The 23,610-nt window shown below is 36.8% G+C and overlaps 1 protein-coding gene across 3 annotated transcripts in view; it reads left to right on the top strand.

Annotated features, from left to right (window-relative positions):
* Positions 1-23,610, top strand: part of REV1 (REV1 DNA directed polymerase) — a 100,586-nt gene that overhangs the window by 11,451 nt on the left and 65,525 nt on the right. For 2 of the 3 annotated variants that reach the window (XM_035001768.1, XM_035001767.1), the window contains exons 2-3: positions 17,295-17,358; positions 18,954-19,080. In XM_035001768.1, coding sequence (XP_034857659.1) covers positions 17,305-17,358; positions 18,954-19,080 — 181 coding nt within the window. In that variant the 5' untranslated portion in view covers positions 17,295-17,304. Of the gene's footprint in view, positions 1-17,294; positions 17,359-18,953; positions 19,081-23,610 lie in introns of those variants that run through there. The other variant, XM_035001770.1, reaches the window with a different exon arrangement.

The following is a 23,610-nucleotide window of genomic DNA, read 5'->3' as shown; positions in this document are numbered from 1 at the left end:
CCCAGGACCCTGGGATCATGACCTGAGCCAAAGGCAGACGCTTAAGAACTGAGCCACCCAGGCACCCCAGTGTCCAGAGTTTTTATTGGAGTTTGGTCATACAGATATGGTTGGCTGCCCACATGGCTGACCTTTAGTCTCTAGTCTCTCAGGAGGTCGATGATGCATGACCCAGAGCTTCCACCATAAATCACATTGTTAGACTATTTGGAGTGGCTCATAGTCCCTAGGTAAACAAAGACATTTATCAAGCAGGACATTCCAGGAGCTTAGAGATCACCTCCCAGGAACCAAGGGCAAAGGCTAGACCTTTCTGAGTAAGGTTAATTCTTCACTAGATGGCCACTTCTGTGGATAGGCACATCTTGTTTTCTGGAAGTATAGACAGAGTTACATAATATATATGCTTTCATTCAAAAAGCTTTTTTTTTTCTTACGTGAATAGATGTATAGAATCATGTACATTTTAAAAACTGCAAGAGACTAGACTTTGTCAGGTTCAACTCTATCCACAAACGAAAGAACTGGGATCCGACTGCTTGTGACTTAAGGTCAGAGAACCAGTTAACAAAGTTGATATTGTATCTGGATCTCTACTTTTTATGAGTATGGACTACTTACAGTTAGAGTCTAGATGGAACCTTATTTGTAGGACCTATTTTCTTTGTCCATGCATATATACCATACATATCTGGGAGCTACTGTATCTGACCCAGACAGGTGCTGGATTCAAAGCATCTGTTTTGTTGAATTGTATTAGGCTGGTTCAATTCAAGATAAGTAGTCTTACTTTTCAGAAGTTTATTATATTGATAGCATTGTTTTTCCACTGAAGATTGGAAACAGTTTTGTACAAGTTAAGTGTGATTTTGCACCACCAACCAGCAATGCAGCCTTACTTAAAGCCTGTAGTCTTTCTACCCAAGGAGGAAACTGTGTACAAAAATAACTGTATTTGGCCTATCTACTCCACAGATTGTTGTGAACATAAATAGTAAATATAAAGATATCTTTGAAAAAGTCTTAAGTACTGGAAATGTAAAATATTACTAGTGGTATGTTTAAATTTAAACTTTAATACTGAAAGGAAGGAAATATAAAGTATCAGTCAAGAGGTGAATTTTTTTTTTAAGATTTTATTTATTTGAAGAGAGCAAGACAGCATGAGCGGGGAAAGGGGCAGAAGGAGAAACAGACTCCCTGCCATTGTGGGGCTCCATCCCAGGACCCTGAGATCATGACCTGAGCTGAAGGCAGATATTTAACCAACTGAGCCACCCAGGTGCCCCAAGAGGTGAAATTTTTAAAGATGGTGAAAATATGGTCATTTTCTCCCATTTTCTGTTTCCTGTATTTCTCAGTTTTCTGCAGTAAACATGTAGTTCTTTTATAAATAGAGCAGGGGAAACTTTTTAAAAAGGAACACCTAGCAAGACCAAATACCAGCAATATGACAAAGCAGTGTACACAAGTCACGAATAGGGTGGATAATAGGAAATTTCTCAAGAAAAGCTGGAAAGATCAGACTCACTTCTAGAAAAGATTTGTGTATCCAAGTCTATCATGTGTTGTTTAGATAGTGCTGTGTATGTTGTAGCCACTTTTATTTGGGTGGTTTAAAGTTCTTTGATTTCTGTGTTTATTTGGTGTTGATCAAGAAGGTTAACTCCTATTATAGGAGGAGTCCTATATGAGGATTCTATATATAGAATCTATATTCTATATATAGAATCCTATAATGAGGATTGTTTCATTGCAACAGAAAAACGGTTGGTCAGAGGAACATGTCTCAGTATACTGAAGGTGAAGGAGCCAGGTTAAAAAGTTTTTTAAAAGGGTCCTGCTAGGTTAGGAATAATACCTGGTTGAAATATCTTGATATTTTATTTTTATATGTTTTTCAAAGGTATTTTAAATACACACAGTATTATCCTTAGGATGTAAACTGTCAGTTTGGTTTTGAATCCCTAAAAGCAAGTATATGGTAAAGTCTAGAGCCACTAGTTGTGCTTCTTGGAAATAGTTACAAGGGCCTAATGTCCATCACCTGGGTGTCTGATTTGTGTTTTTATTTTTATTTATTTATTTTTTAAAGATTTCATTTATTTGACAGAGACACAGCGAGAGCAGGAACACAAGTAGGGGGAGTGGGAGAGGGAGAAGCAGGCTTCCCACTGACAAGGAGCCCGATGTGGGGCTCGATCCCAGGACCCTGGGATCATCACCTGAGCCGAAGGCAGATACTTAACAACTGAGCCACACAGATGCCCCTGATTTGTGTTTTGAATAGGTTGAGGAGAGTCTTTCCAAAGTCAAAGCCTGACTAGTGTGTGGGATATGTCTAGAAGAAGCTTCTACTTCCCTGGGTAATGAAATTGAAGAATCTGTGCCCTTGTAATTTCAGCAGTCTGAGAATTGTAGACAAAGATGGTCTCTGTGGTTGAGTCAAACCAAAACATCAAAACAGCTGTATTTTTCTATTTAAATATTACATAAAAGCTGTTGATCTGCTATTAAAGCCTTTATTATATAAGGACAAGTAAGAGCTGTTGGAGCAGGCATTGTCAAGTCGTGTTAGTGACTGCTACCACTTCATTTACTTAGTCACTTGTAAGGGCAGTACTTGGTGTTTTTTTTTCTTATTTTTTAATTTTATTATGTTATATTAGTCACCATACATTACATCATTAGTTTTTGATGTAGTGTTCCATGATTCATTGTTTGCGTATAACACCCAGTGCTCCATGCAGTACGTGCCCTCCTTAATACCCATCCCCAGGCTAACCCATCCCCCCACCCCCCCTCCTCTCTAGAGCCCTCAGTTTGTTTCTCAGAGTTCATAGTCTCTCATGGTTCGTCTCCCCCTCCCATTCTGACTGGTGTGAGGTATCTCATTGAGGTTTTGATTTGGATTTCCCTGATGCTGAGTGATGTTGAGCACTTTTTCATGTGTCTGTTGGCATTTGGATGTCTTTGCAGAAATGTCTGTTCATGTCTTCTGCCCATTTCTTGATTGGATTATTTGTTCTTTGGGTGTTGAGTTTGATAAGTTCTTTATAGATTTTGGATACTAGCCCTTTATCTGATATGTCATTGCAAATATTTTCTCCCATTCTGTCGGTTGTCTTTTGGTTTTATTGACTGTTTCCTTTGCTGTGCAAAAGCTTTTTACCTTGATGAAGTCCATTTCTGGGCTCTCTATTCTGTTCCATTGATTTATGTGTCTGTTTTCGTGCCAGTACCATACTGTCTTGAAGATTACAGCTTTGTAATAGACCTTGAAGTCTGGAATTGTGATGCCACCAGCTTTGCTTTTCTTTTTCAACATTCCTCTGGCTATTCAGGGTCTTTTCTGGTTCCATAAAATTTTAGGATTATTTGTTCCATTTCCTCGAAAAAAGTTGATGGTATTTTTTTTTTAAGATTTTTTAAAATTTATTTATTAGAGAGAGAGCGTGAGGGGGGGAAGGTCAGACGGAGAAGCAGACTCCCTGCCGAGCAGGGAGCCCGATGTGGGACTCGATCCTGGGACTCCAGGATCATGACCTGAGCCGAAGGCAGTCGCTTAACGTACTGAGCCACCCAGGCGCCTCAGTTGATGGTATTTTGATAGGGATTGCATTAAATGTGTAGATTGCACTAGGTAGCATAGACATTTTCACAATATTTGTTCTTTTAGTCCATGAGCATGGAATGTTTCTCCATTTCTTTGTGTCTTCCTCAATTTCTTTCATGAGTATTTTGTAGTTTTCTTAGTACAGATTCTTTGCCTCTTTGGTTAGATTTATTCCTAGGTATCCTATGGTTTTGGGTGCAGTTGTAAATGGGATCGACTCCTTAATTTCTCTTTCTTCTGTCTTGTTGGAGTATAGAAATGCATCTGATTTCTGTGCATTGATTTTATATCCTTCCACTTTACTGAATTCCCGTATGAGTTCTAGCAGTTTTGGGGTGGAGTCTTTTGGGTTTTCCACATGAAGTGTCATATCATTTGTAAAGAGTGAGAGTTTGACTTCTTTGCCGATTTGGATGCCTTTTATTTCTTTTTGTTGTCTGATTGCTGTGGCTAGGACTTCTAGTACTATGTTGAATAGCAGTGGTGATAGTGGACATCCCAGCCGTGTTCCTGACCTTAGGGGGAAAGCTTTCAGTTTTTCCCCATTGAGAATGATATTCACTGTGGGTTTTTCATAGATGGCTTTTATGATATTGAGATATGTACCCTATATCCCTACACTGTGAAGAGTTTTAATCAAGAAAGGATGCTATACTTTGTCAGATGTTTTTTCTGCATCTATTGAGAGGATCATATGGTTCTTGTTCTTTTCTTTCTTCCATTTCTTTCTTTCTTTCATTGATGTAATTTTTTTTTTTAAAGATTTATTTACTTGAGAGAGAGAATGAGATAGAGCGTGAGGGGGGGGGTCAGAGGGAGAAGCAGACTCCCCGCTGAGCAGGGAGCCCAATGCGGGACTCGATCCTGGGATTCCAGGATCATGACCTGAGCAGAAGGCAGTTGCTTAACCAACTGAGCCACCCAGGCGCCCCCTTTTATTAATGTATTGTATCACACTGATTGATTTGCGGATGTTGAACCAACCTTGCAGCCCAGGAATAATAAATCCCACTTGGTCGTGGTGAATAATCCTTTAATGTACTGTTGGATTCTCTTGGCTAGTATTTTGTTGAGAATTTTGCATCCATGTTCATCAGGGATATTGGTCTGTAATTCTCCTTTTTGATGGGGTCTTTGTCTGATTTTGGGATCAAGGTAATGCTGGCCTCATAAAATGAGTTTGGAAGTTTTCCCTCCATTTCTGTTTTTTGGAACAGTTTCAGAAGAATAGGTGTTAATTCTTTAAATGTTTGGTAGAATTCCCCTGGGAAGCCATCTGGTCCTGGGCTGCTGTTTGTTGGGAGATTTTTCATTACTGCTTCAGTTTCCTTACTGGTTATGCGTCTGTTCAGGTTTTCTATTTTTCTATTTCTTCCTGGTTCAGTTTTGGTAGTTGATACATCTCTAGGAATGCATCCATTTCTTCCAGGTTATCTAATTTGCTGGCATATATGCTCATAATATGTTCTTATAATTGTTTGTATTTCTTTGGTGTTGGTTGTGATCTCTCCTCTTTCATTCATGATTTTATTTATTTGGGTCCTTTCTCTTTTCTTTTTGATAAGTCTGGCCAGGGGTTTATCAATCTTATTAATTCCTTCAAAGAACCAGCTCCTAGTTTCATTGATCTGTTCTACTGTTCTTTTGGTTTCTATTTCATTGATTTCTGCTCTGATCTTTATTTCTCCTGCTGGGTTTAGGCTGTATTTGCTGTTCTTTCTCCAGCTCCTTTAGGTGTACGGTTAGGTTGTGTATTTGAGCCGTTTATTGTTTCTTGAGAAGGCTTGTTTTGTTATATACTTTCCTCTTAGGACCGCCTTTGCTGCATCCCAAAGATTTTGAACAGTTGTGTTTAGATTTTCATTTGTTTCCATGAATTTTTTTAATTCTTTAATTTCCTGGTTGACACATTCATTCTTTAGTAGGATGCTCTTTAGTCTCCATGTATTTGAGTTCTTTCCAACTTCCCTCTTGTGATTGAGTTCTAGTTTCAAAGCATTGTGGTCTGAAAATATGCAGGGAATGAACCCAGTACCGGTTGAGACCTGATCTGTGACCTAGGATGTGATCTATTCTGGAGAATGTTCCATGGACACTAGAGAAGAATGTGTATTCTGTTGCTTTGGGATGGAATGTTCTGAATATATCTGTGAGTCCATCTGGTCCAGTGTGTCATTTAAAGCCTTTATTTCCTTCTTGATCTTTTGCTTAGATGATCTGTCCATTTCAGTGAGGGGGTGTTAAAGTCCCTTACTATTACTGTATTGTTGTCAATGTGTTTCTTTGCTTTTGTTATTAATTGGCTTATATAATTGGCTGCTCCCATGTTAGGGGCATAGATACTTAAAATTGTTAGATCTTCTTGTTGGAGAGACCCTTTAAGTATGATGTAGTGTCCTTCCTCATCTCTTATTACAGTCTTTGGTTTAAAATCTAATTTGTCTGATACAAGGATTGCTACCCCAGCTTTCTTTTGGTGTCCATTAGCATGGTAAATGGTTTTCCACCCCCTCACTTTCAGTCTGGAGGGGTCTTTGGGTCTAAAATGAGTCTCTTGCAGGCAGCATATCGATGGGTCTTGTTTTTCTTATCCAGTCCGATACCCTGTGTCTTTTGACTGGGGCATTTAGCCCTTTTACATTCAGGGTAACTATTGAAAGATATGAATTTAGTGCCATTGTATTGCCTGTTACTGTATATTGTCTCTGTTCCCTTTTGGTCTATGTTGCTTTTAGGCTCTCTCTTTGCTTAGAGGAGCCCTTTCAATATTTCTTGTAGGGCTGGTTTGAGGATCGCAAATTCTTTTAGTTTTTGTTTTTCCTGGAAGCTTTTTATTTCTCCATTTTCAATGACAGCCTAACTGGATATAGTATTCTGGCTGCATTTAGTTTTTGTTTTTCCTGGAAGCTTTTTATTTCTCCATTTTCAATGACAGCCTAACTGGATATAGTATTCTGGCTGCATATTTTTCTCGTTTAGTGCTCTGAATATATCATGCCAGTCCTTTCTGGCCTGCCAGGTCTCTGTGGATAGGTGTGCTGCCAATCTAATGTTTCTACCGTTGTAGGTTACCAACCTCTTCTCCCGAGCTGCTTTCAGGATTTTCTCTTTGTCTCTGAGACTTGTAGGTTTTACTCTTAGATGGTGGGGTGTTGACGTATTTTTATTGATTTTGAGGGGAGTTCTCTGTGCCTCCTGGATTTTGATGCCTGTTTCCTTCTCCAAATTAGGGATTATCTCTGCTGTAATTTGCTTCAATATACCTTCTGCCCCCCTCTCTCTCTCTTCTTCTAGGATCCCAATTATTCTAATATTGTTTCGTTTTATGGTATCACTTAGCTCTTAGATTCAGGGTGGTACTTGGTATTAGTAAATTAGTTGTTCAGATGGCTTCCCACTGCCTTCTTGTCCAAGGAAAAAAATCCTAGATGCTGCTATATAGATTTCTTGGAGAAGTAGCCTCTTGCCCAGTGTTGTACTCCAAATGAACATCACAGTTACCCTCTTCCCTGTGGCTTGCCTCTGTGATTCTAGCTGCCTATGGAATGTTCTCCAGTATCAGAAGTCCTTTTTTTTTTCTTTGTTTCTTTTTAAAAATTTCATTAAAAAATTTTTAATTGTGGGGAAATCACAGAAAAGTTACCCTTTTAACCATTAAAAAAAATTTTTTTTAAAGGTTTTATTTGAGATTGAGAGAGCAGAAGTGGAGGGGGAAGGGGCAGAGGGAGAGGGAGAACAGCCACTGTTGCGGGCTCGATCCCAGGACCCTGAGATCCAGACCTGAGCCAAAGGCAGACGCTTAACCAACTGAGCCATCCAGGCGCACCTAGCCAATACATTTTAGAGTTACAGACCTGTAACTAACAGATTAGCACTAATGAAAATGTATTTGGGCAGTTTCTACATCTGTAGTGGGAATTTTGCTGGTGTGTGAACTGTTTAGAACCCTATGTTAATAATTCTTCAGGAAATAGATGGGATACCACTTTTGCATGAAAATGATTGCTCTTAGTGATCTAACATCATTCCGTGGGTAGGTATTAAAATCCACCAGTAATCATAGTAAAGAAGACAGAGTGATGTTTTGTTTTGTTTTGGTGGGATTTGAATAGTTTCTTTAAATGCACATTGGAAGTCCAGAGGGAACTGATAACTGTCTGCTCCAGCAAAAGATGAAATAAAGTTAAGGGCAATGTATGAGTAAGTAATTTTGATGTATTTTTTAATAAGCAGATCCTTCATAAGACTCTTCATAGGGTTTGAATATCTCTGTTAAGAGAGTGGAAGAGTCAGGAAATCTTCAGCAATGCAAGTCATTTGGGGTCCCTGGGCTCATTATAAACACAGCTGCTGTCCCATTTGCGCCTCACCTGGCTGGCTGTTCTTCCATGTTGACACTGGGGGCTGGGCGTGGCTGCACTGACAGCCTCTCATTTCATTGGTCTTTATCATTTCATTACTTGAGGGCTAATAGGTGAGTTTTAGCTTATGAATCTTTCGAGGGGTGGAACATTTTCAGCCCCTTTTGTGGTCACATATGGGAAAACAGAACACAGCCAAGTCTTTATCAGATTAGGTTTTAGTTCATTCATTTTGGTTTTCGGTCTTTTTCAGTTTGAGCTTTTTCTTTTTCAGAACTCAGATACTTTAAAACTTACAAAACTGAAACGGGTTTAGAGTGGAATCTTACCTGCTTGCTGTTTTGCCCCAAATTCTGTTTCCTCCTTGCCACATTCATCCCATATATCCAGTTCATGGTTCCACAGGGATTTTACTGAGCACTAATCAGTCAAACTTCATTTTATAGGTGAAGAGATGTGAGGCTCAGTGCTCTTGGACTCATCCCAAGTCATATAGCTCAGCAATGGTAGAACTGGGATTAAAGCCCAGATCTTGTGTCAGTAAATCTATTGCTCTTTCCATTATGTTGTACACCATGGATAGCTCACTTATAATAATGATGTTGTGTAGTTTATAATCTTCAAAGGGTTTCCACACACGTGGTCTCATTTGATTTTCACTCCGTGACTTGGCGGGGTAGATTAGTATAATAGCAGCTAATGTTTATTGAAGGCATAACCTGAATGCTAGGGATAAGGGTACTTTTGCATACCTGAATCATTCTTTATCCATTTTTTAACTAGTTTTTAAAAACTTTAGCAATTGACTTCTATGTTGATGCTGGATAAGAAGTCTGTCCACTCCGCGCATCGACCTGGTATTGCAGTACTTCAGGAATGGTGTAACCCCAATTTAATTTAAAAAAAAAAAGGTTATTTTAAGTAGTGTATTACAGTTTCAGAAGCATTTATCACTTCCCTCAAGGTCATCAAGCACTGTGGGACTAGATAGGGAGCAAAGCCTGCAAGGGTTTCGTCTAGAAGACACTTTTTATTTACAAGTTTGATAATTTTCTGGCTTATTGATAAAGGGCATTCTCTTCTTAGTGAGCATGGTTAGTCAAGAGGACATGTAAGTCAGAAGGTTGCTTGGAACAGAGAAGATGAGAGTGTATGTATTATTTTTGAGTGTTTTTGTGTCAAGTTGTGGTATCCTGGTGTATTGCCCTCCTTTATTCTAGGGTAAGTCCTATTTGAAGAAGCAAATCAGTCATCTAGAGTGGAGAACTCTTGCCCTGAATATGGTTTGAGAGGTATAGGTGCCTCTTTTTTGAAGCTCCTTACTGGTTAGCAGAAACATAAGCCCTGACTTCATGGTATACTACTTTACAAGAATAGGTTTTTACATTATCCTGATTTCACACTACAAAGGAAGCACTGTAGAACCCCTAAATGACTTACATTTAATTCCACCTGTTGTGTGGTTCTCGTTAGCATAAAAAGTGTGTATCATTAACTAATCTTGTCCGTGTACCATTTTGGGGGGGAAGGAGTGTATCCTATTTCTGTCTATTAAACAACACAGAATTTGTGAATCTTCAGAAAGATGTTTTAAAATAAGAAAAATAGGGGCACCCTGCTGGCTCAGCCAGTAGAGCATGGAACTCTTGATCTTGGGGTTGTGAGTTTGAGCCCTATTTTGGGTGTATAGCTTACTTAAAAATAAAATCTTAAAAAATAATGAAATAAGAGAAATAAAAAAGTAGATGAAATGAAAGATACAGGGTATGGTTTCAAATATAGATATACTGGGGTGCAGTGTACTGAGACATTCCTATTGCTACCTTGCTTTATTTCTTACATGTAAGTTCATTTTCTTTCTTTAACAAGAATTTATTGATTTTCTATTATATGCAAGATTAATGGCTATTTTATATAGTATGTTTTTCATATTTTCATTCTATAATGTTTGAGTATGGTAAAGGAGAGGAGTGTAGGTCTAACTGAAATAAGTGAAGTATGAATAATCTTTGATGCTGTGTACATATGAACAGAAGTCTGATAAGCCTACTTATTACTTGCTTCCTGTCACCTGGGTCTCTCTTTTATTGACCTTACAGTTTAGGTTGTTAGGTAGCTCTGCTGCATGCCAGGTTGGTCTGTTACTGTTCTTTGCCAGCATCATAGATGTGGGTCATGTAGTTTTCTTTGTGTCCAGAGTTTGTTTTTGTCTTTTAAGTTTTGTGTGTGTGTGTTTTTAAAGATTTTATTTACTTATTTGAGAGAGAGAGAAAGAGAGAGAGCACATGAGAGGGGGTAGGGTCAGAGGGAGAAGCAGACTCCCCACTGAGCAGGGAGCCCGCTGCGGGACTCGATCCCAGGACTCTAGGATCATGACCTGAGCCGAAGGCAGTCGCTTAACCAACTGAGCCACCCAGGCGCCCCTGGAGTTTGTTTTTTTTTCTCCCTACTCTTTCTGCCTAACATCTTTCCCTTAAGTTCATTTGTAGGGCTAGTTAGTGTTTCCTTAATTGGTACTTATTTCTTTTTAGATTGTAAAAGTTTAGAACTCATACAAAAATATCTAATTTCTATAAAATAAAAAAAAAGATAAAAAAAATAAAATGTCTAATTTCATTTATCTCAGAATTGCCTAGTAAGATATGGTGCTTTATACCCAGTAATCTTCCATTAGCTTTGATCTATAGGTAGTTCAGTGTGGTGTCCCCTATACACATGTCTGAATTATTTCTTAGATGCCATAATTACCTATGCTATGAGAAGTAATCTACAGTTGTCTACTGAACTACCTAGCATCTATTGTCTGACAAAAGAAAGTTATACAACTGATGTCATACAGCAGTGACAGGGCTGATAAATTGCCATTCCCAATATTCAGCAAACACCAGATTTGCAGTTAGGTTTTTACCCCAGTCCACTGTCATAGGCCATTTTAGTCTAGACATGGATTATTTAAATGAATTTGATAGTACAAGTTGCCTTACGTCTTTTCTGGAATAAGTAAAGGAGGTCTGCACAAATAAATCTAGAGCATCAAGACTGTTACATAATCAAATGTTTAAAATTTGTTGCTAAGGTATATGGATATAGAATTAATTTTTATGTTTGATTTCTGAAAATAGTTCTTCAGTGTGTCTTATATAGAGTACAAAAGGGAACTGTGAAAGGATTTTAATCTAAAATGGAATAAGAGGATAAGAAATGGGGAATCTTAGGCATATGCCCTCAGAGGAACGAACTTAAAAATTGAGGGGCTGATTTCCTGTAAATGCCTGATGTACAAAAGATGGAGACTTCTCTCCTGACCAATGAATATCTGCCAGGAATCTCTCTCCATTCTCAAGCCAATGAACTTACTGCTTGGACTCCAGCTGGGCTTCTCCTCTTTGCAATCCTTGCCCATAAATACAGCCCATCCCAAACCCTCAACAGACGTGCCTGTAGCTTTGTACAGAATGCATTTCCTGAATTGAAATTCTGCTGTTCTCAAACAAATTCAGTTTCTGGTAAAATGAGCTTTCCTCAGTTTTCCTCTTTATTTAGGTTGACAGAAATCTAGTAGTCAACTACCCAAACCTCTTACAATAAAAGACCCAGACAATACAATAATTGAGACCTAGAGAGATGGAGATGTACCAGACATCAGTGAAACCAGTTAGTGGCAGAGCCTGGACTAGAAACAATTCCTCTTACCCTTGCTCTTTTATTCATAATCTTTTGATTCACTTGTGCTGTATATTATGTTACAAACAATGACAGATTGACTGTTATTACTGTACTTTTATTCAGTCAGTATTTAACATTGATTAATACAGATATTTATTGCTTTCCTTGCTGCATTTTTTTCCCTGTATTTTTGACCTTTCAAGATAATTTTTCTTCTACCTGAGGGATATGTTTTAGGATTTCTTTAGTGCAAGTTTGCTGGTGGCATTAGCTTTCTGTTTTTATTTGCCCAAAATACCTTTATTTCATCTTTTTTTTTAAGATTTTAAAAGATTAAGATTTTAAGATTTAAGAGAATGAGAGAGAAAGCACATGAGAGGTGGGGGGTCAGAGGGAGAAGCAGACTCCCTGCTGACTAGGGAGCCTGATACGGGACTCCATCCCGGGACTCCAGGATCATGACCTGAGCTGAAGGCGTCAGCCCTATTTCATCTTTCTTGACTGAATTTTTCTCTGTGTATAGAATTCTGAGTAAGTTAATTATTTATTTCAGCACTGTTGTCATCTGGCCCTGTTGTTTCTGTTGAAAAGACAGTTGTTTAATTGGTGCTCCTTTGAATTTTTTGAATGGAATCTCTGTTTTTCCCCACCCATGGCAGCTGCTTATTTCCTTGAACACAGTAGGCATAGTTCAGTTTTTAATCTGGTTAAAATCAGTATCTGGAATCTGTGTAGGTCAGTTTATTTTGTTTCTGTTGGTTCTCACTCATGGGATCTTACTACTTTGTGTGTCTGGTTATTTTTATTTGTGTGCCAGACTTTGTGTTTTCCAAATGGTTTGCAAAAACATGGGAAGGTTAGGATGTTGTTATCCTCCATAGAAGATTTACATTGCTTCTGCTGGATGCTTTGGAGCACTGAGCAGTCCAGAATCATCTTTTTGTTTTTTTGTTTTTTTTAATTATAATTCTAGTATAGTTCACATACAATGTTACATTAGTTTCAGGTGTATAATACAGTGATTCAACAATTCAGTACATCACTCAGTGCTCATCATGATAAGTGTACTCTTTAATCCCCTTCACTTATTTCACCCATCTCTCCACCCACCCCCCCTCTAGTAACTAGTAACCATCAGTTTGTTCTCAGAGTCTGTTTTTTGGCTTGTCTCTTTCTCTTTGTTTTGTTTTAAATTCCACATATGAATGAAATCATATGGTATTTGTCTTTCTCTGACCAGCTCTGGGCTCTCTTTTCTGTTCCATTGATGTTTGTGTCTGTTTTTGTGTCAGTACCATACTATTATGATTACTGCAGCTTTGTAGTGTATCTCAAAATCTGGAATTGTGATATACCTCCAGTTTTGTTTTTCTTTTTCAAGATTGCTTTGGCTATTTGGGGTCTTTTGTGGGTCTATGCAGATTTTAGAGTTATTTGTTCTAGTTCTGTGAAATACGCTGTTGGTATTTTAATACAGATTGTATTAAATCTGTAGATTGCTATAGGTAATATGGATACTCTAACTGTTGGTTCTCCCATCCATGAGCAAGTTATATCCTTCCATTTGTTTTCTTCTTCAGTTTCTTTCATCCATGTTTTATAGTTTTTAGAGTACAGGTTTTTCCCCTCCTTGGTTAAGCTTATTCCTAGGTACTTTATTTTTTGGTGTAATTGTAAATGGGATTGTTTTATTAATATCTCTTTCTGCTTCATTATTAGTGTATAGAAATGCAACAGATTGCCATGTATTGATTTTGTATTCTGTAACCTTAACAAATTCATTTATCAGTGGAGTCTTTAGGGTTTTCTACGTATAGTATCATGTCATCTGTAAACGATGAAAGTTGCTTCTTTACCAATTTGGATGCCTTTTCTTTCTGTTATCTAATTGTTGTGGCTAGGACTTCCAGTACTATGTTGAATAAAAGTTGTGAGAATGGACATCCTTGTCTTGTTCCTGATCTTAGGGAAAAGGCACTCAGTTTTTCACAATTGAGTATAGTTTTATAAGGTCTTATAAGATATGTATTGTGTTATGTTCTCTCTAAACCTACTTTGTTGAGGGTTTTTTGTCATGAGTGGGTGTTAAACTTAAATGCGTTTTTTGCATCTATTGAAAAGATCATATGAATGTTTTCCCTTTTTTTGTTGATGTGAATATTGAATCACCCTTGCATACCTAGGTAAATCTTGCTTGATCATAATGATTTTTTTAATGTATTATCAGATTCATCTTGGTAATACTTTGTTGAGGATTTTTGCATTTGTGTTCATCAGAGATACTGGCCTGTATGTAGTTCCCTTTTTTTGTAGTGTCTTTATCTGGTTTTGATATCTGGGTAATGCTAGCCTCATAGAATAGAATGAATTTGGAAGCATTCCTTCCTCTTTAGGTTTTTGGGATAGTTTGAGAAGAATTGGTATCAATTCTTCTTTAAATGTTTTCTAAAATTCACCTTTGAGGCCATCTGGTCCTGGACTTGTTTGTTGGGAGTTTTTTGATTACTGATTCAATTTCATTGTTAATTGCTCTGTTCAAATTTTCTATTTCTTCCATTGAGTTTTGGGAAGTTATTGTTTCTAGGAATTTACTTCTTGTAGATTGTCTGATTTGTTGGTACATAATTTTTCATAATATTCTCTTATAAACTGGGGTGCCTGGGTGGCTCAGTTAGTTAAGCATCTGCCTTCAGCTGAGGTCATGATCCCAGGGTCCTGGGATGGAGCCCCACCACGGGCTCCCTGCTTCTCCACCCCGCTCATGCTCTCTTGCATGTGCTCTCACTCTCTCAAATAAATAAATAAAATCTAAAAAATATATGTATTCTCTTATAATCCTTCGTATTTCTGTGGTGGTGTTTGTTGTTTCTCCTCTTTTATTTCTGATTTTGTTGATTCGAATCCTCTCTCTCTCTCTCTTTTTTTTTTTCCTTTTATGCATCCGGCTAAAGGTTTATCAGTTTTGTTGTTTTTTCAAAGAACCAGCTCCTGGTTTCATTGATCTGTTCTATTGTTTTTTTGGTTTCTATTTTGTTTATTTCTGCTCTAGTCGTTATTATTTCCTTCTTTCTACTGTTTTTTCTACCTCCTTCAGGTGTAAGGTTAAGTTCTTGATTTGAGATTTTTCTTCTTGAAGTAGGCCTGTATTGCTATAAACTTCCCTCTTAGAACAGCTTTGATGAATTCCAAAGACTTTAGACCATTGTGTTTTCATTTTCATTTGGCTTTTTGTATTTTTTGATTTCTTCCTTGATTTCTTGGTTGACTCATTCATTGTTTAGTAGCATGTTACTTAACTTCCATATATTTGTGTTCTGTAGTCTAGGATCATCTTAATTTACTTTAAGAGACTGAAATAATCCAAGGTAGGATATGTTTTTGGCAAAACTTGGTCTGTGTACTTCCAGTTTACTTACTGCTAGGATCCTAATCCTAAGTGTGGAGATTTATATTCTTGGAGGACACTTAAATTCTAACTTTTGTTCCCTTACTGTGTTTGTTGAAAAACCTTGCCCAGCCTTTCAGCTACTCTTTTATAATTGCCACGTGTTCTCAGAGGAAAAAACTGTCCCAATCTGGGAAGGAGAGGTGAAGTGGCAGGTTTTCTTTTTCATCTTGTAAATCTTGGCCCAGTAATTTTTCATTATTTTCTGGGCCTTCTATGGCTTTTTTTTTTTTTTAATGTTTTGTCTAGCTTTCTTCTTCCTAAGCAGGAAGGTTGATCCAAATAACCTAGTTTACTGTTTGTTATGGGATTTTCTCAAAAGCAGAATTTGAATGTATGAAATGAAATTTGTTTCTCATTTCTTTTTCCCTTTTTTCGGTCTTATTATTTGAATCCTCAATCAATATGAGCTTGCTGTACTTGGTAAAATTAGTGGAAATGAAATTACTAATTTCAGTCTCATTCCTTTTCAAAGCTTAAACATTTGTCTGGGATAGCTTTATTACTTTGGAATAGAGAAAGAACCTTTAAAAATTTTTTAAATTTATTGTAACTTCGATTCATAGTTTTCTACCCTCATTAAACCACTGTTAATATTTCATATTGGCCTTTTGCAGTAGTTACCCAGTAGATCTTAAATGAATAAGGCTCTTAAGTAATTGATTAGCCAACTGAATTAAACTTTGATAATATAATTTATTCTTTAACTTACTTTCATTTAGCTGATTAATTGTTGCCTTTAATTTTTGTGAGTATGCATCCTTAACATATAATGGCCAGAACTCCCAAACTGTTTACTTGTAAGGGCAGATGTATAGATTCAGAGTTTATATGAGATCAAGAACTGTGTGTTAACACATTTCCCAGATTCCTTTAAGGTAAGGGGAGAAGTCTTGAGTGACTAGACAAAGTCAGCCCCTTGAAAAAAGAAGTATTTAGTAGAGCAAATATGGCAGTTCTGGGACTCATAATGAACACATTGGGTAGCCATGCCCCTACCTTTGTCAGACTGAAAACAACGCCATCTCTTCTCTTCGCCAGCATCCATGTCCCCTAATCTGGGTTAATCACCGTGCCTCCTGTTTGCAGAGCTCTTTGTTCATGCCCCTTGTCTCTCTTTCAGACTTGCATTTTTTAAGAGAATGTCTCTACATATCTTTTAGACCCCTTTTAAGAGTCGACAGTAAAAATTCCTAATATTAATGGCAGCAAGGGAAAAGTATAAATCACATAATATGTCAAATATAGAAGTATTTGAAAGAAAATATCTGCTGATGTGTGTGGCTAAAGTGTCATGTTTTAAGGTGTCATTTAGTGACAAATTCTTATAAACCATATCAAAGCTGATTTGACTTGGATAATGTACAGAGCTTCTCTCGTAGCGTATTAATTGATATTAACTTGTACATAGTTAGTGGAAGAAAAATAACCTAAATAGAGGACATGATAATTTCGTGAAGGATAATGCAGTCATGTCTAAAGATGTAGCCATATGGCTAGAAGAATTTTATAAGGAGTTTCAATTTAATGCCTGCTTTGACTTCTGAACCATTTTATATCTTGCTAGCCACTAAGCCAGCTGACACTTGAGAATAAGCCATTATTTGGTCATTTTGGTGGTTTAATGGGATAGTGGGTCAAGTGCCTTAAGGAGAATGCCAGATTTGATAGTTTATTATAAGTGATAATCCTTCTGCATTATCTCCCCTAGATGTGTTGTTTTAATTGACTTGTTTTAGGGGTTTTTGCATAATAGATGAATTACACTGTGACTGCACTCTTAAGTGTCTAGTATGTAATAGCAAAGACAGAGTTTAAGAGCCATATCAGAGGGCAATTCATGAAGGAAAATGTTTTCTTGGGTTCTGTTAATACTAATTATTGTTAACAAGTAAGTGTGGCCATGTTAATTTGGTGATTCTTTATGCAAATGTTTATTAGGTTTGATGCTCAGGAATGCATAAAAGTGTTTGCTATAAAACTAAATTTATAGTAGTTATAATTTAAACCTGATACTTACCTACAGGTGTTTTAGGTACAAATTTCACTTAGAAGCAGGAGAATATATGCTTTGGAAAGAGTTTTAACTTTCACAAATTGAATATTTGAGTTTATTTTAACTTATTTTTCTTGATTTGAAATAAAATGTCAATTAGTAGTGCATTATGTTATAAAATTCACTTTTTTTTTTTCCCCCTTAATACAGAAGCTCCACCATGAGACGAGGTGGATGGAGGAGGCGAGCTGAAAATGATGGCTGGGAAAAATGGGTGTGTTTTAAAAGAATAAAAATACTTATATTTAATTGTCTAGGTATTTTTCATTCTTCTTGTAGGTTATAGTGTGGTTTAAGGCATTTTTTAAAAGTGTAAATCACTTTAGGTATCAATTCTTCTGAGTTTTCACAACGTATTGAAAGCTTGTTTAAACTTTTTAACATGTGAACTTTATTTTATCTTGAGGAAATAAATGTTCTGGTACACAGGTATTTATTTATGGTAATGGTATTGCAGCAGTGCTAATTAATACTGAAAAACAGGAAAACATGCTATACTGTAGTAGGGGATTGATCAGATAAATTGCCTCTATGTAGTGGAACACCATTCAACCATTATTTATCTTTACATTTCTCTTTCTCTCTCTCTTTCTTTCTTTCAAGGGAGAGAGTGGGGAGAGGGGCAGAGAGAGAGGGAGGGAGTCTTAAGCAGGCTCCATGCCTAGCATGGAGCCTGATGTGGGGCTTGATCTCACAACCCTGAGATCATGACCTGAGCCAAAATCAAGAGTTGGACGCTTAACCAACTGAGCCACCCAGGTGCCCCTTACCTTTATATTTAACTTGGCAAGATGGCCTTGACTAAAATGTTGTGTTATAAAGGACTATTATATATGATCTTATTTTTCTAAAACCTCTATATTCTGAGACATAGTAATAAACTTTGAAAATAAGATCCCAAAATGTTAACAGTGAATGGAATCCTACCTCATTTAAGTTTTCTTCATATTTTCCTATATTTTTTGAAAAAAAATTTTTTTTCCCACAATGAACATGTAATATCTGAATAATCAATGAAGTAGTTTCCATTTTGGAAGAAGTATGTGTACCACTTCTAGATATCTGTGGCTGTATTTTAAAGATCTAATGGATAGCTCTTTTTAGTAAAGTAAAATCAATAAAGAGTTAATTGGTAATTCAAATAATTAAGCTTAATTTTGTCAGTGTTTAGGAAAAGTGTAGCTGAATTCATATATTTATGTAGGTCTTTAGTAAAAATAATGTTGTTATATTCTTTCTGAAGTACATGTTCTCTAATAAAAATTATTACTGCTATCAAGTAGATTGATTAGATCCAGAATTTGGTCCCTGAATCTTCTATTATAGTAGCTACATGTATGGAGGGCTATACTGGTTTGTTGAACTGTTTCATTTTACTTTAAGTTGCTAACTTTAAGCTTCCGGTATTCAGAAGAAGTGGAAGCCAGTGAAAAATATACTCTTACTGACCACATGTCAAATTTTTAATTGGTTTAAACTTCATTGTAACTTCTTGATTTTGTAGGTAAGAACAATATTTTGTGGCATTAAACATTATTCTTGACCAACCTTTCTCCTCTTTTAAAGTAATTTATAAGAATGTGATAAAACAGTTAAAAATTGAATTGACAAAGGGAAAAGTCTTCCTTGACCTGTTTTATTGTCTTGCCTTATGGTTAATGTTTGTAATTATACCTTATGTTATTATACCTTGGTCACTAGCATAGAATACGGTTTGTTTATTTATTTATTTATTTTAATGTAAATTTCCTTAAAGAGGGTGAAGAAAATATAACTTTTGTGATTGGTTTACCTTTTTTTAAATTCTAGGGTGGGTATATGGCTGCCAAGGTCCAGAAATTGGAGGAACAGTTTCGATCAGATGCTACTATACAGAAGGATGGAACTTCATCTACGATTTTTAGTGGAGTTGCCATTTACGTTAATGGATATACAGGTTGAGTCCTTTTTACTTTTTAGGTACCCTCTTTTGGCATGTACTTTTATTAGGATTGAGAGTGATTTGTTTTAAATTCTGTTTTTATTTATCTTCTATATAAAAATGATAAAATCCTCTACTTAGAGTCTTTTACTTTTCCTTTTTGTCCCACCTATACTTGCCATTGTGTTTTTCATAATTTTTATCGAAGTACATAATTTTATTTTATTTTATTTTTTTAAAGATTTTTTTATTTATTTGATAGAGACACAGTGAGAGAGGGAACACAAGCAGGGGGGAGTGGGAGAGGGAGAAGCACTTCCCACTGAGCAGGGAGCGCGATATGGGGCTCGAACCCAGGACGCTGGGATCATGACCTGAGCTGAAGGCAGATGCTTAACAACTGAGCCACCCAGGCGCCCCGAAGTACATAGTTTTAAAAAGCCAAATGAGATTTAAAATGGAAAACAGTAGTCTTCTTTCGTAACCATGTGACGGGAAGCTCATCACACATGTATGGGGCATGTACACTATGAGCTTCAGTATAGTGGGAACTGGTAGGGCCATTTCATTGGTGAATTTCCAACTGTAATTATGCATAGGTCCTTTTGAGCTGATGGGAGAGGAGAGTTGTGTGTGTGTTAGATTTCCCAGAATCTTACTTAGAGAAGATATAAACCTAACTGCTGGCATTTTGGTTGCCATGGGGGAAGGATGGGGCCACAATTCTCACAGTTTAGAAAACAGAATTTCATTTCATCTTCCTCTTCTTTTTTTTCATCCCCTACTTCCACTTCTCCCCTCTCGTATGCCTGTCGTCATTGAGTCCAGTCACTGGAAGGGACAGGATAATCTTTCTTTTTTGTGAGTGGAAATGGAGATCTGGACTTCTAATTTGTCTCTCAGACAGAATTTCAACCATAACTTCTTGTTTTATGATCTGTTCACAGGCCACTTTTGAAGGTGCCCAGTGCCTCTTTTTCTTGGCACTGAGTTTCTCTTGCTTTCACTGGCACCAAGCAGACTCTTCTGTGCTTCCACATAGCCAGCTTAGATTTTATCTTTCTCTGATCTGTAAAGTTATCATTAGTCTGTTGGCTATCAGCTTTTATTACTAAAGTTTTCATTCTCTTGAGAATTCTTCTCCTCTTAAGATCATTTTGTGTATTTTTTTAAAGTGAATGGCTGTAAATATTTGTGTCATTCTGTGATATTTATCCCTCTCTGCTTCTCAGCTGGCTGTTACTTGCTTTTCTTTGAGGTCTCTTTATATGTCACTTCCCCTAACTTGTCTGATTGTCTTCCTACTGGTGTAGGTGACTTCTCATGCTCCTGTGGGGCTGTGACTCCTTAGTATCTTACCATTTATTGGATCTTATTGTAGTTGCCTGTTTACTGGATAAGAGCAAGAGTTACATTTTCACATTTTCATTACTGTTGTACTGTGTCTCTACAGTGACTGGGCATTAACCACTCAGGAAATATATATTGAATTAAAATTAAGTTTTAATTAACGGATACATTTTCCTGGTTGAGTTTTATCGGGCATTGTTGACAATGAATTTAGTCTAAGAATGTTATCTCAAAATGAATGCTGATGCAGCTTTGGGAAAGTTCATAACATGCAACTTTTCTACTTAGATATCCTGGAACATTCAAGCTCCACAGACTTTTTTGAGATGCATTATAAAGATTATGTGTTAAAAAGAAAGAAACATTGCTTGTTGCATTAGCCAGTAGTAGAAGTCCCCAGTTCATGAGGGCACCCTTATTTATATAAGAAGAAAGAGATTCTTTGTGTGAGGGAGGAAAAAAAAATACTATAGTGATCACTACCATAGTTGAGAATCGAATTCTAATTCTACTTTTGTCACCATTTTTGTGTGACCGTAAGACATTTTCTCTATGCACCTGTTTTATTTGGACCCAATTTTATCCCTATCTTTTTCATGATTATCCCTGTCCTTTTCATTATTTTCCCTATCCTTTTCTTTTGGATAGGGGTGAAAATATTAATTTTCACTATTACTAAGATTACATTATAATTCTACAAGTAAAGTTCCATTTTGTTGAATTTCCTAGGGACATGCAAATTGTGATGATAAAATTTTTTTAGAAAAATTTTCAGGGCGCCTGGGTGGCTCAGTTGGTTAAGCGACTGCCTTCGGCTCAGGTCATGATCGTGAAGTCCCTGGATCGAGTCCCGCATTGGGCTCCCTGCTCTGCAGGGAGTCTGCTGCTCCCTCCGACCCTCCCCCCTCTCATGTGCTCTCTCTCATTCTCTCTCTCTCAAATAAATAAATAAAATCTTTAAAAAAAAAAAATTAAAAAAAAATTTTCAGTTTTAGTGAATATTCTGTCAGTTTGTAGATAAAAGAATCAACAAATCTCTGTGTAATGAATTAGCAGTAGTAAATTAGTGCTTTAGATGCAGTAAGACTAGTAGAAAATACTGTATTATTATTATTGATTCTTAATCATGCTCCCCATAGACTTTAACATTCCAAGTTTTCTTGATTCCTTTAAAGTTCCCAGTTCTGCCAACTGAACTTCTCTTTGGTGACTCCTATCCTTTGCAACCCAATTAACATTGAACTTGAGATTACATCTTTTGGGTATTTTGCGTCTGTCAGCCCATTCTTTTTTTTTTCCCCCAAAAGAGGATCTTTTCCCTGCTAAGGTTCTAAGGTTAACTTCTTCGCCTTTCAATTTTTTTTTTTTTTTTAAGATTGATTGATTTATTTGAGAGAGAGTGCACGTGCACACATGTGCGCACATACCCAGGGTCGGGGGTGGGGTGGGGTGGTGGGGGACAGAGAGAAAATCTCAGGCAGACTCCCTGCTGACTGTGGAGCCTGACTTGGGGCTCCATCGTGACCTGAGCTGAAATCAAGCTTAACCGACTCAGCCACCCAGGAGCCCCATCCTGTTTTTGGTTTTTTTCTAAGATTTTATTTATTTATTTGAGAGAGAGCAGAGCAAGAGAGCACACATGAGCAGGGGTGGGGAGGGGCAGAGGGAGAGGGAAAAGCAGACTCCCCACTGAGCAGGGAGACCGACTCGGGGCTCAATCCCAGGACCCTGGGATCACGACCTGAGCCAAAGGCAGATGCTTAACCAACTGAGCCACCCAGGTGACCCCCCATCCTGTTTTTTTAATTAAACTTTTTTTTTTGAGGTAATTGTAAATTCATATGCCGTTGTAAGAAATAATAGAGAGACCGTGACCCATTTGCCCAGTTTGTTTCCTTGGTAACATAAACCATAGTACATATCAACCAGGAAATTGACATTGATACAGTGATTCAGTCAAGATAGAGATGTTTCCACACCACAAAAATTCTTCATGTTGTCCTTTTGTAGCCACACCGCTGCTTCCCTTTTGCTCTCAGCCCCTTTTTAATCCCTTTAACTACTAACCTGGTCTCTATTTGTGTACTTTTTTCATTTCAAGGATGTTCTATTTATAGAACATACTGTATATAACCTTTTAGGATTGGCTTTTTAAATTTAGCATAATATTCCGGAGATTCATCCAAGTTGTATGTATATCAATAGTTTTTTCCTTTTTATTGCTGAGTTGTATTCCATTGTATGGGTGTTCCACAGTTTGTTAACTATTTACCTGTTTAAGAACATCTGGATTATTTTCTGGTTTTGGCTCTGAACATTTATATACAGGTTTTGTGTGAACATAAGAGTGCTATTGTTGGGTCATACATATGGTAGTTGCCTGTTTAGTTTTTTTAAGAAACTGCCAATCTGTTTCTCCGTGGCTGTACTATTTTATTTTATATTCCCACTAGCAGTTTATGAGTGACCCAGTTTCTCTGCATTCTTGTTAGCATTTAACGTTTTTTAAACATTTTAATAGGTGTGTCCTGATATCTCATTGTGGTTTTTATTTGTGTTGTAATTGCTCTGCATCTTCACCAGCATTTGATGAAGACAAATTGGTTTTTTGTTTTTGTTTTATAATTAATTTATGTATTCTAATAGATGTGTAGTGATGTCTCATTGTGGTTTTGATTTGTATTTACCCAATGGCTAATGATACTGAGCAGCCTTTGATGTGTTTATTTGCCATCTATATGTCCTCTTCACTGAAATGCCTATACATGTCTTTTGTCCATTTTCTAATTGGATTGTTTTATATTCTTTTGAGTTTTGAGAGTTCTTTATGTATTCCAGATACTACTCCTTTATCAGATAATATGTGGTTTACAGATACTTTATCATTCTGTAGTTTGCCTTTCATCCTTTTCACATGGTCTTTTGCAGAACAAAATTTTTAGTTTTCATGAGGCCCAGTTTATCTATATTTACCTTTATGGATGGTGCTTTCAATTCGAAAGTCTTTGCTTAATACTAGATCTCAAAGATTTTCACCTATTTTTTTTCTAAAAATTTTCATAGTTTTAGTTCATGATCCATTTTCAGTTAATTTTTATTTAATTTAATTATTTTGGTGGCCTATGGATATCCAATTGCTCTAGCTCTGCTTGTTGAAAAACTGTTTTCCTCCATTGGATTACTTTTGCACTTTTG

This window comes from Mirounga leonina, unplaced genomic scaffold (genome assembly GCF_011800145.1).
Source record: "Mirounga leonina isolate KUSES-001 unplaced genomic scaffold, KU_Mleo_1.0 Mir_125, whole genome shotgun sequence".
Classification (NCBI taxonomy): Eukaryota; Metazoa; Chordata; class Mammalia; order Carnivora; family Phocidae; genus Mirounga; species Mirounga leonina.
The sequence above is the reverse complement of the archived record's forward strand: the minus strand, read 5'-3'. Positions and strand labels throughout refer to the sequence as shown.